The following is a 13282-nucleotide window of genomic DNA, read 5'->3' as shown; positions in this document are numbered from 1 at the left end:
AAGGATTGTGGGAAGAAGTACAGCATATAAACAGTTTATGATAATCAAATTCTCAATCAAAAGTTGCAGATAAAATATTATGTTACAAAATTATGTAGTTTGAATGTAGATATTTTTTTTGTGCAGGTCATAAAGTTCAATCTATGAGGTGTTTCAATAATGGTAACTGAACAAGGTTTCTTTTGGATACTTTGTTATTTTTTTATTGAAACACACTGTACCTTGATAGGTATATTATTGTTATCAGAGCTGGTAATTGTAATTACTAAGTTTCAAAGGTTAACTCGAGTGTGTATATTCTTAGGTCTGTACTTCAGATTCTTAATTTTAAAAAAATACTCACTCCCCTTGCAAACGGAAAGAATAGGTCTTTACACTTTGCTTAGCTTTGCCTCCCCCCCCAAATGTGAAGGAATCGGCACCTATGGTGGGACCCATAAGCATGGGTGCCAGCAGAAATACTTGTAAAGGTGTGCACCCAGTTTATAATCATATTTTTGCTAACATCGACTCTTTAAGATACCCTATTTTACGCTTGCTTAAATAAATTACACATACTTAATTCAAGACAAGTAAATATATAATTTAAAAGACTAATTTACTTTACTTTAAAATCTAACTAAATACACATGCTGAAATTGAAAACAATTGTTTTATGCAGCTAGCTTTGTAATTCAAGCAGTCTCGATGGCAATGTGAAATGATGACACTTGACACCTCTCAGCAACCACATACACACACACACACACAAAGGTGGTTGGAAGTATCAACTGACACCTGCAGTCAACATGCATGTGACTATGTGCAACACATGAACACATGAATTTGACACATGAAATAATTTTTCGAGTCCTACTTTGCAACCCACCAAATACCCTCTCGGGACCCACCAGTGGGCAGTGCCCCATAGGTTGAGAAACGATGCACTGGGTGCATCAAACCTCACATCCATTTTTTCTTTAGAAAGGCAAAGACATAAAGTGCATAGAAGTTTGTGTGTGTGTGTTTTTTTTAAAATTATAAACTGTTACTTAAAGAAAATCTGATTAAATATTTTTTAAATAAAAATTGTGATTTTAATCCACCCTCCTTGTGATTGTATTTCAGAAGTGGTGCTGGTCTCATGGTAGTCAAGAAAATTTGGCTGCTCCAATGTCTGATACGGGTTTCTCTTCTGTGGAAGTGCGCATTGAGTCTGAAACAGAAAGTGCTGATCCAATAGTTTGTGAACAAACATCTCTGGAGAATGTGTGGCTTCCGGATGTGTCGTGTGTCAAGACTGAAACAGAATCATTCGAGGAACCTCCTGATGTTGATATCTCTGTTGACATGAAACCATCTAAGGAGTGCATAGAGGATGCTTCTGTTGACATCAAACCATCTAAGCAGTGCATACAAGATGCTTCTCTTGACATCAAACTATCTAATGAGTACATGAAAGAAATGTCATTTTGTAAAGTAGAAAGTGTGAGTGGTGATAGTTGGATGCATTTTGAAGACAAAACTACGGAAGTTCCTAGTGGACAAATTGTTCCTAAAAGTGAAGGATTTTATCCATGTGATCACGGACAATTTGTTGAAAAAATGCCAGCTGAAGACAGTGACAATGGTGAATTAATTTTAAGTGAAGATGAGGACATGAAGTATAGTGTAGAGAATCCTGACCAAGTAGAAAGTGAAGTGGCAGAGCCTGGAGAAAGGTAGGTGGAGGAAAGTTTAGTACATGGATTGAAAATGAGCATGAGAGCACTAAGGTTCAAGATTGGACCTTATTACTTACGAGTTATGATTCATGTAATTTCTGTATTGTGCCACCAGTGCTGCAGGGTTACATATAAGATTGTCCTTATTAGATATTTCCCCACCATGTCAGATTAGAATGAAATTTGTTACATGATATTGTTAGATATATATAAGAACCCATATTTTTTTATATTTGGAATATTCACTCTAGTTTGGTATTTATAGTCCTTTGAAATTTCCTGCCATTTGATGCCCACCCCCTTTTTGTGGGATGAAGCAATGTATACAGTGGCATGTCCATGATTTTCGAAAGGAGGGGGACTACATATACTTTTTTGGTTGTCAGCCTGCATTTTGTCATCTTTTCCTGCATCCTAAATTTGGCATTTTGCCGTTTTTTTTCTTCGAAAAAACTACCTGGTTTTTTTTTTTAGATAAAGCCCAGAAGAAACTTAGGCAAAATTTGTTTTTTTTCTTCAGGTTATGTTTATAAATACATTTTTCCCTGATAGTAAGATATTGAAACATTCAATTTGTATTGTTTTAGTTCACTGAATCAAAAACTATTTAATATTTTCTGTTAACATAATGAAGAATTGACAATCAAGGTCTTGCACCTTGAAATGATTAAACTAAAAACATACATAACCCGTGCTGCAACAGACCATTGAGTGCCCAGGCCTACCTACAGACTGCCGGCTCCACTCCCACTTGATCCTACTCTGAGGTGGGAGATCATGAAACCAGTTATGAGGTGATGTGTGGTCAGCACGACAAACCCCCAGTCATCGTCATAGATTTTCATGATCGGGTTACGCTACTCATTCGTAGCTCCCCAATTTAATCATGATGGTGAGTGTTCACCAGTCTCATACACAGGCCAAAATCTCAGGAGAAAAGCTGTTACGTTTCCGCAAGGAGACTCAAACCTGCACACGTCCGATAGCTGGAGCCCAAAGCATGACCGCACAACCACAGTGCGGGACAAATGATTAAATAACTCAGATACTATATTCTGAAAAATTCTACTCTTGCTGGATGGTGTAACAGTTAATATATATCTATGATCAGTTCCCAGGGTTGCGCATTGAAATTCTATACTAATACTTGATAGTTGTGGTGGTTTAGTGGACTTTAATGGAAGTGATCGGCACAGAAAATGACCGAGATGAAGAATATGTCTGGCCCTACTCCCATATCCCCTGAATGTGCCTTCATAGTGTGAAGCTATATGCATGGGGAACTTTACCTTTACCTACTATACAACATACAGTAGCTGCACACACACTTTTAATTCTGCTTCAATACAGTTTGTTCGCAGTTCAAGTTTAAATATCTCCTCGGTGTATTAACCATGTCAATATTATAATTATTTTCCTGTACTTTACGGTTATTACAAGCATAAGAAAACAGAACAGGAAAATAATTCTACAATGCAAGCAATGCGTACATACAAGAAAAACAATATTATAAGGCTGACATATTTAATTGTCTTGACTGATTTCATCCAAATGGAATACTGTATCAATCCTCCAAAATATCTGTTTGCTATGAAACTAACAGTTCCCATTAGTGGCCCGTATTTGGATCCCAACATACATATGCACTATATTGTTAAAGAAAATTATTTGTCAAGCCATAGCTTAAGAAATGCCCTAAAATATTTAGGTATCTTTTCTTAATGTCCAAAAATGTAGTTTAGGCAGATATTTGAAAGTGGCATCAGAAGCTACCTCAGAATATGAAAAATAATTACCACTTTGATCGGGTGAATACACCTATAACTTATTTATTTCGTACATTTTTACATTGCTACTTACGTATTCTGAGTCGTGGAACATTCTTTAAGGTGTTATTATGAATTTCTCAAGGAAATAATGTCCATTTTTTACATTACGACTACTTTTGGTTGTTCGTTTTTTCGCTTCCCTAACATACAGTATGGCGCGAAAGTAATGGTAGTAGTCGAACGGGTTAAGGCGTTCACTCATCTTGAGATCGTTCGCTGCGGGATGGCGTAGGTTCGAATCCGGCTTTGGTCGGAATTTTTTCGGCCTACGTATAGGGCCGGTGGCAACCCACCATCGTGAGGAAATTGGGAAGCTCCGAGTGAGTGAGCGAACCTGGTCAAGAAGACCTACAACAATGGCTGGGGGTTCATCGGGCTGATCACCCGTCACCCCAAAACTGGTCTAAGACCTCCACGCTATAACAGGTGACGGAGGAACAGTGTGGGAGGGAGACCAGCAGTTGGTAAGTAAGCCAAGGCCCTTCAAGGGCTGTAGCGCTGTTGGTTTAGTTTTAACATACAGTATGGCGCGAGAGTAATGGTTCATCGCACGTAGTGCTTGTGTATTGTTGATGTTCCAACCTTCTTAACCGAAAAATACCTACTTTCATGTTACTAATTTCGTATTTTTTTCCTAGGTTTGAAATTGTGGTTCGTGATCGCATTGCACCACAAACCATTCAATGATACCCCCACAAACCATTCACGGATAGCCCCACAAACCATTCTTGCATAGCCCCAAAAATCATTTACGATCGAATAACCATCCATGGGTAGCCCCATAAACCATCCACACACCATCACGGTAAGGTTAGGTTAGGTTACTTACATTAGGCAAACATAGTTAAAAAATGGTGTGGTTGGAAACACTTACTGGGGGTTACATCATCAAAGGCACGAGACATCTGGTTCACGTAGAGGAAGGAAATGAAAGCAACGTCAATTGCATGTTGGAGATATATTTTCCTGGAAAAAAACAACATAAATTCGAGCTAAAAAAAAAAGATACAAAACACATTCACGTACTTCCACAGAAAATGATTTCCGTATGTAGTTTCTTCTGTAAAAATGAAGAAATCCGTATTCACTAGATCGAAGTTTTACCAAAAAATTTATTTTTCATCCACCATCTTGAAATACTTTCAACAAATGCAAATGCTAAATAAAATTATTCCTTGGGTGTATCTATTTGCAACATGAATTTAAGCTTAAAACTATCCTAACGTAGCTGAGACTTGTTTTCTTAATCTACGAAAATCTAACCTCAAATATTTGCATAATTTCAAACTCTCGCAAGGCATGTCATCCACCATCTTTAAACAGGGTGACAATTTTTTCTAAAACGTGACACCAATCCTTTGTTATCTTGTAACTCTAAAAATTGCAACTCAAAAACTTTACATTTATGGCAAAATGTATGTTTGCAATTTTACCACCACCCCTCTCCTAAACTATGAAATATAATTTTAAAAGTGTTACTGCAAAATTGCAGACCGAGGAATTATCTACAATGACTGGGTTTAGTTTCTTATACTCCGAATATCATTGTAGACACTTTTGGGGAAAAAGAGAACATGGTATAGATTGTGCATGCAACATGAGGAAAATCAGTTTTTCATTCACCATCTTGAAACACATTGTTCAATTTCACTGGCATGTAATACCATTGCAGTCTGTCAAGTTTTCTAGGTGCAGAAACATGTTATCATGAACATACTGGTCATGTGCGAATTACTCACAATTAAATATAAACTTTAGGCTAAAAGATTAAAAATCGGCAACTTACGTGTGTGAGTATGAGATTTTTCGTACTACGTTTCGGAGGTTACACTACCTCCTTCTTCAGGTTGAAACGATGTTATTCAGACACCTGACATGGTGCCTCGTCGTGAAAGTGAAGGTTAAGGATTTAGGTTAAAAAGTTGCTAGAAGGACACTTTCTAAAAAAAGAATATAAATTACACATCTAAAACCGCGCAATACTATAAAACAAAAGAATATCCAAGGCTGAAGTCGGCGACCTGTCGACCGATGCTCAGGGTAGGCGAATGCACGGTGTCAGCCCGTACCTGGGGAAAGAGAACTTCCCCTCCTCAATCCTTCCAAACTGGGGCTCGGGAGTCACCAATCCAAGGAGAAGTCGACCTCCACCTCGGCGGCTTTCCTAACCTCAGGCGTAACATGGAAGCCCATCTCGTCCCTAATCACTGCGGCTTTATCCCCCATAGGGGAACGGGACGTAATCTGTAGTTTTGACGTTATTAATCTGTACCCCAGTGTCCCCAGGGACAAAGCTGGGGATTGTTTGTATAGATGGTTGATTGACCAAAACGTCGAAATCTTGGTCGCCTGGGAGTATGTCAGGTGGTTTTTTCTCATTACAGGGTACAATTACTTCTACGTTAACAATAAAATCTTCCGACAAAAAGAAGGGTTGGCCATGGGCAATCCCATCTCTGGCCTTGTGGCCAACATCTTCATGCACTACGTCGAAAAAGCCGCTATGGAGCATGTAGGGGGGAGGGGGGAGATAAAATATTATGGGAGATACGTAGATGACATCCTCATCATAGGGAATGAAATCAAACTTGACAGTATTTTCGACCAATTGGGGAAGCAGGACCCCAGGATTGGGTTTACTAGGGAAAATATGGCCAACGGAAAGATCCATTTTCTTGACCTGTGCCTTACTAAAACCGGACAACGGATCGTAACAGGGGTCTTCCATAAACCGTTAGCTGGAGAGCTGTACCTCCATAAGAGATCCCAACATTCGAATAGGACTAAATTAAATGTTTTTCTTAACTTTTTCATTCGCGCCGAAAGACTGTGCAATGACGAAAAAGAGAAAGAGAAAGAAGGGGAATGGATAAGGAAGGTGGGGGTAAAGAATGGGTACACTATCCGCGACCTGGAAAAAGTAGCTAGGAAAGCCAATAGGATTGTTAGGCAAGAAACATCGCAAAAAGACAAAGAGGACGAAAAAACTGAGATAGGAAACGGTGATAAGAACTCGTATTTTGTCGGGATCCCGTATTTTAAGGGGGTCTCAGAGAAAATTGAAAAGTCCGTGAGGGGTTACGGAATAAAATGTGGGGTAAGAGCGCCCCGAAGTATTGAAAAGCACTTTACGTCATATAAGAGAGGGAGGGGGGATAGGCGCAATAACCCTGAGGAGCGGAAGGGAGTGTACAGGATAGTGTGTGAATGCGGAAAGGAATATGTGGGACAAACCGGGAGAAGCATGCAGGTTAGGTGGGGAGAGCATGATAAGGACATAAAGGAGGGCATACCCAAAACCGGATTATCTGAACACATATTGATTAACCGACATAAGATTGCTAAAAGGGAGGTTATTAGGGAGGTCAACAATAAATTGGACAGAAACGTATATGAAGCCGCCTATATATGCGCGAAGAATTGGAACAAACTTAATAGGGACGATGGGAATTTAGAAGACGGCTGGGTTAATTTCTTTAAAAAATGGGATAAAGCCGCAGTGATTAGGGACGAGATGGGCTTCCATGTTACGCCTGAGGTTAGGAAAGCCGCCGAGGTGGAGGTCGACTTCTCCTTGGATTGGTGACTCCCGAGCCCCAGTTTGGAAGGATTGAGGAGGGGAAGTTCTCTTTCCCCAGGTACGGGCTGACACCGTGCATTCGCCTACCCTGAGCATCGGTCGACAGGTCGCCGACTTCAGCCTTGGATATTCTTTTGTTTTATAGTATTGCGCGGTTTTAGATGTGTAATTTATATTCTTTTTTTAGAAAGTGTCCTTCTAGCAACTTTTTAACCTAAATCCTTAACCTTCACTTTCACGACGAGGCACCATGTCAGGTGTCTGAATAACATCGTTTCAACCTGAAGAAGGAGGTAGTGTAACCTCCGAAACGTAGTACGAAAAATCTCATACTCACACACGTAAGTTGCCGATTTTTAATCTTTTAGCCTAAAGTTTATATCATGTTATCATGGTCACTAAATAGATGATGTGTCATTCTTTGCCCATCCACCCCACCCATGCTCCTCCTAAGTCATGCATTATGTTTTGATACTTTTATTGTGAATTTTCAGTGCCAGTAATGTCAGAATGCCCCTGAAAGTTTTATGCACAAACCTCGAAATTGTAGTCTGTAAAAACGTTTGAAAAAGTCAAAAATGGTCCTAATAAGAAAGTATACGTATGCATTGTATACCCCTATATTTAAGATAAAAGGAAATCGTGGTAGGTTATGAGAGTGCTCGACTTCTTGGGTATAGAGCTCCTCACCACAAATAAGATTTATCCTACATTGGCAAGGAACCCATTACGTTCAATCAATGCACTGAACTGGAGGGAGGGGTCAGTCCCAGTGCAAGGCATTGGAAGGAAAACAGAACATTTGCACACATACTAAATTTTGAGAAATGAAATGAATCTTTTGAAAAGTGTTTGGTTTAATTATACCACAGTTTACTTTATTCTGCTTTCACGACTTTTCAATAAAATGTACTCAATTCTCCTTTGTAATGTCTCTCTCCAGAGACAACCCATTCATTTATACAAGAAGAAAATTTAAATTCTTGCAAAATCTTAAAGAATATCCATGTTGTTTTTGTTGGTTTGGATCAAAATATTTCATAGGTCGAGGGGGCATGGCCCCCTTGCCCCCCCTGGGTACGGGCCTGATCCAGACACTTACATGCATATGTGTGTGTGTGTGTGAAAGAAGGGAATTGCTGCATGAATGACAGAGCACACTGAAATACATTGATCAATATGATCCACAATTTTCGAATTTTTGTTTCTGCACTTCATTTTTTTTAAAGAAAATATATATTTTTTTATTTATTAAAAATATTAATGTTCAATCTTCCAGTAAAGAAACATACACTCCAGATTCAAAATTGTATGGAGTAACTGACAGCAAAATATTTTACTTGGCACCCAGTTGGTGTGTGTGCTGGTAGGGGGGTTATTACTTTGAGCATGTGGGGAATCAAAACTTAGGTATTTCAGCTTGTTGGCAACACTTGTGACAGTAACAAGCATCATGTGCCTAAATATTGACCATATATTTATATGGAGAATCATAAATCGTAAGTTTGCACTGGAATTTTGTACACTTGGCAACACTGTTGCTAGATGCCAGTCCACGTAGCTTGTTTTGAAATTCCAAGAGCTAGTCATAAATACAGCAACTAGAAGTCTCTATTTTGTGGAGACTGTATATTCATTTTAATCTCTATGACTTGTGACATTTTTCTATGCAGATTAATAATAAAAGCATTACGTTATATTACCGCGTAAAAAAACTCACAGTTTTCCTCATAGCTTTGGTACGCATTGCGTCAGTCTTTTGTTAAGTTTCTAGTTGTCTGAATCGCCGCTAGAGGCCCTCAGCTTCATCATTTGTTTCTGAGATTACGCATAGATACAGCAGTAGTCTCGACTCGAAAGAACACGGGACACGTTGGTCACGATATACTTCCTCCTCCTCTTGTTCGACCTTCGAGAACAGTGTCTGCGTTTAACTCCTACTCTCGGATCACGTCGAAGAAGTTCTTTCGAAACTGTATTGTGACGAATACCTGAGAGAGTTCCTGCTGTTTAGAAGGAATCAACGTGGTATTGGGACTATACGAAGTGTTTGGCTGTTGCCCACTTTGATTCCTGTTTTCTCGAAGTTGACTACGCACGAGGCGAATGTAATTGACGATGTTCGAGGGAAGGATAGAAGCTGTCGTCAGGAAGTTACGTCACGGGAAGTGTGGTTAGAATGCTGACGATGGAGCGATTGCAATTTTGAACTATTCGCCTTTTCTTCACTGCTGCAACGTATGGATGTCATTTTGAGAAGGGACGTGTTTGGTCAAAACAACGCTTAGGGAGAGGATGATTCACTTTTGACATTACGATTGTTCAAGGAACCACGCAGTCGAACGACTTGTCGCTGAGGTATGTACTTTTTTGTGGTAGTTGGTAGTGAATAACGAAATGTCATCGTGGAACGTACATAGTCATGGTGGATTATTTGCACGTGTGAATTATCAAGAAATATTGTAAAGAGTGTAAACAAAAGGGTTACATTTTTCTCTTCGCAACTGTCAAGACGAACGTCACGATTGGCCCAGAGAGACGAGGTGCGACTTTTTGCTCCCCTTTTTTGCCCACTTTTGCCTAATTTGGCGAACTACACGTGTACAGTATTAACGTATTGTTACGCTTTATAATTATTGAAGAAACATGTTCGCTACGAGTATCTAAAAGGAATTAAAATGCACTTACGTAATTTCACGCCGATGTATTGGGAAGAAATTGATACGCAACGTACCTTAGAAATACCTTGTAAGAGCACCAAAGAATTGAGATGTGTATAATGTCGTTTAAAGGTCAAAAATCCATGATTAGGTCTTCATAGTATAAAAGAAGGAACATTTTTATAGAAATCGCTGCTAATCTAGTGTATTGTCAAATTAGTAATGGTTTAATATGGAACACGTTGATGTCATTTCACTTGGAAGTAATTTTAAGAGATAGATCTAATCTATTGTTATAATTTTTGTGAAAGGTTGAACTATTGAATGGATGCCGGTTCGTCTAATTGTTATATTGATGTATTTGATGTTGGGAAATAATAGTCATTCTACGTTGCGGGAGTATTATAATAAAATTTGACCATGTGTCGCAAATCATAAATTGTGTTACCTATTTGTCCTAGAAACTATACGCTTGATCAACTTGGACAATTAGAATTCTACGTATTTGGACACGGAACGGACCCTCAACTTCTCTTCTAGACTAAAGTGCCTTTTTTTGAGAAACTAGCATCTCTTTGCATTAATACTGGGGGTATTCTTTTTAGTTTAATCAATTGGGTTGTCCCGATTTGTGGTTCTCTTACGAGACTGAGGCGACTGTGTAAAAACACGTCGTTAGCTTCAAACAAAACGACTTTTGTAATTGTTGGGTTTGGGTACGTTTAATTTTGATCCCACGGCCTCAGTTCACGACTTCCCCTTGTAATATTATTTAACTACCCACCTAATTAGTTACAGACTTCTTTTCCAAAAAGTACAGATTGGCCTTTTAATGTCCTAATTTAGTCATTAAACTAATCATTGAGTGAATATATTTATATGGTCCTACATACACCTCATGCATTGCTGGTTTCCAGAAATCGACCCACCATTCATAAAATTGTTTCTCTTTGAAGTACAGCAAAAGCAAGGTATTTTTTTGGAACACCTGTTGCATGCCTGGGCATCCATGGTGATGTAGTGGTAACATTGTCACCTTGTAATCAAGGGTTCGTCGGTTCAATACCTGGTGGAGGCACTCAGCATTTTGGATTCCACTCTAAACTTTAGGTCCAGTCCCAATTAGCCCTATTATGCATAAAAAAATTAAAGTATAAAGTGCTCCCCTGTGCTATGCTTCACACCATGAAGGGGTATAGGGAGTGTGAAGTTAGGGCCCCACATTTTCTTGATCATGGCTAAAGGTGTAGGTGATGTGATCAGCACCACGTCCCTCCTATTATGTATAAAGTGGACGTAAAACAAAAACTCGAATAAACAAACTCTTGCATACGAGTATAAGGGCAAGTAGTAGAGAGAATACTCTGTAAGAATGCACACATGCTGTCCCAATGAACCTTTTGAGGATTGGGCATTCCAGGCAGGCACTTCCTAAATATGACAGTGACATGTTTAAAAGTTTCAAAAGTGGTCTTTTGTCATGATTACCTCCAAATTTCAAGCTATTTATATCCACAGGGCCAATGGCAGAGCCTGACTTAAATAACATTGCAGATCTTTCCTTGGGGGTTGGGAGGCAGTCTTTCATAAATCAGTGAAAATAAATTTATTATTTCATTATTCAAGCAATACAAATCATTTTCATAAAACACTGAAAATAAATTTATTATTTCGTTATTCGAGCATTAAAAATCGTTTTCATAAAGCACTGAAAATAAATGTATTATTTTGTTATTTGAACAGGTCATAAAATCAATTTTATATTAATGAAATAGAAACAGAACTTGAAGTATCATTATTGGTTTCGAAAATATGGTGTGTTTAATGAAGTCACATTGTGCCAGTCTAGTACTGTGGTCAGGCACATTAGTGATGGTAGTGGGTGAAGGGAAGTCAGTGTAGCCAGTGTTGTGTTCGATTCACTCAGTAGTTAAATTTTGGTGCAAAATACAGAATTTATAATTTTTCATTTAAATGTATGGGCAATACTTCAGCACATGTTCTCTGTGTCCTGTTGACAAAATTTCAACCAGCTACAATGCGAGGTATGCAAATAAAACAGTCATTTGTAGATTATACCATTCATAGCCTGTTCACCTCAAGTACAAGACAAACGGTTCATGATTGTGAATAAATAAACTTCCTAGAAGATATCAAACTCTGGAATGATTTAAACAGTATTTTCCATTTCAAGCAAGTGGTCATGCTGATGATATATCATTTCTAATGCTTCAAATCCCTTGTAGGAGCATGCACTAAATATTGGCACTAATTTTGGTTCGTTGGATGTGGTCACGCAGGTGAGAAATTTATCTCATAATATTTAATACTTTTTTTAATGCCTCATAGGAGTGTGCACAAATTCCAGCATAGCATGCACAAAATAGCAAGAATTGTGCCCTGAATTTTGGCACTGGTTTAGGCCCATTTTGAGCCATTGATCAGGCTAGTGTGAAGTTGACACAACCATTTTGAATTAATAATTCTTCCCAAAACATGCACACACAAATTGAAGGATAGTGTGCATATATTATGCACTAATTCATGGCATTTTTTGTAGAGGGGTTGGATCATGTACATTTAATCTTTATTATAAATATTTTTAATATGATCCTTTGTAATTGGAACTATTGGTTCTGTTAAGGATCTTTCACTAAATAAATGTGATACAGCAAACTTCAGATGACTAAAATATTTGTACAACACAGTATAGTGTGTGCAACATGTGGAGAGTTTTTTTTATCTGCCATCTTGATACACCTTAACAGGTTTTGCTTGATGAAATAACATTGCAGTTTACGAAGATTTTTAGTTGAGTAACAATTATCTAAATGATTCTACAATTACGGTATTTATTAGGGCTGAGCTGATGCCACTTTGAACCAATACTGATACACTCATTGATACACTCTGACACTGATACCAATATTTCTAAATTTGATTTTCAAATAATAAAGGCTAGTTATCAAGTCATCACATCACATTCCTTTATTGACATTAAATAACTCACTAGCATTATAATACTTTGAGCCATGATGGTGTAGTCTGTAGGGTGTCTTGTTTCCATGCAGGAGACTTGGGTTCGATTCCTGGGGTGGGTGATATAAGGTCAGAATTTTTCTGTCCCCCCCTAAAGCATCTCTGGGGCTCACCCAGCCTCAAATCAATGGATACCTGGGGGCAACCCTGTGGGGTAAAGGCATCTGGAGTGTGGTTCTGATCACATCACCTCCAAGATGGACGAGATCGAGAATGTATCTACATCCCCTAAATGTGCCTTCATGTCATTGTGCTATATGCACGGGGAACTCCCTTTTTTAAAAAAGAAAAATCATTATGCTACTTTAAAATGTGTTGTGACATTTGGTAATTTTTTGTGAACTTCTCTGTAGACCCAGAGGATGCAAAGAGAGAGGTTTTTTGAAGTATTTCTAGCATTGCTGCAGTTACAAAGAACAATTAAAAAATCAGTGGATTGTCTCTTCTTCAGTTTCATGTAAATACTATTAA

The 13282-nt window shown here is 38.4% G+C and overlaps 1 protein-coding gene across 1 annotated transcript in view; it reads left to right on the top strand.

Annotated features, from left to right (window-relative positions):
• Positions 1–1152: 1152 nt before the first annotated feature.
• LOC145999336 (uncharacterized) overlaps positions 1153–13282 on the top strand; it is a 45196-nt gene continuing 33066 nt past the window's right edge. The window contains exon 1 of the mRNA XM_083136276.1: positions 1153–1700. Coding sequence (XP_082992402.1) covers positions 1153–1700 — 548 coding nt within the window. The remainder of the gene's footprint in view (positions 1701–13282) is intronic.

The sequence above is a fragment of the Lepisma saccharinum genome, chromosome 15, assembly GCF_977018435.1.
Source record: "Lepisma saccharinum chromosome 15, izLepSacc3.1, whole genome shotgun sequence".
NCBI classification, from domain to species: Eukaryota; Metazoa; Arthropoda; class Insecta; order Zygentoma; family Lepismatidae; genus Lepisma; species Lepisma saccharinum.
Note: the sequence above shows the minus strand (reverse complement) of the source record. Positions and strands in the feature narration are given on the sequence as shown.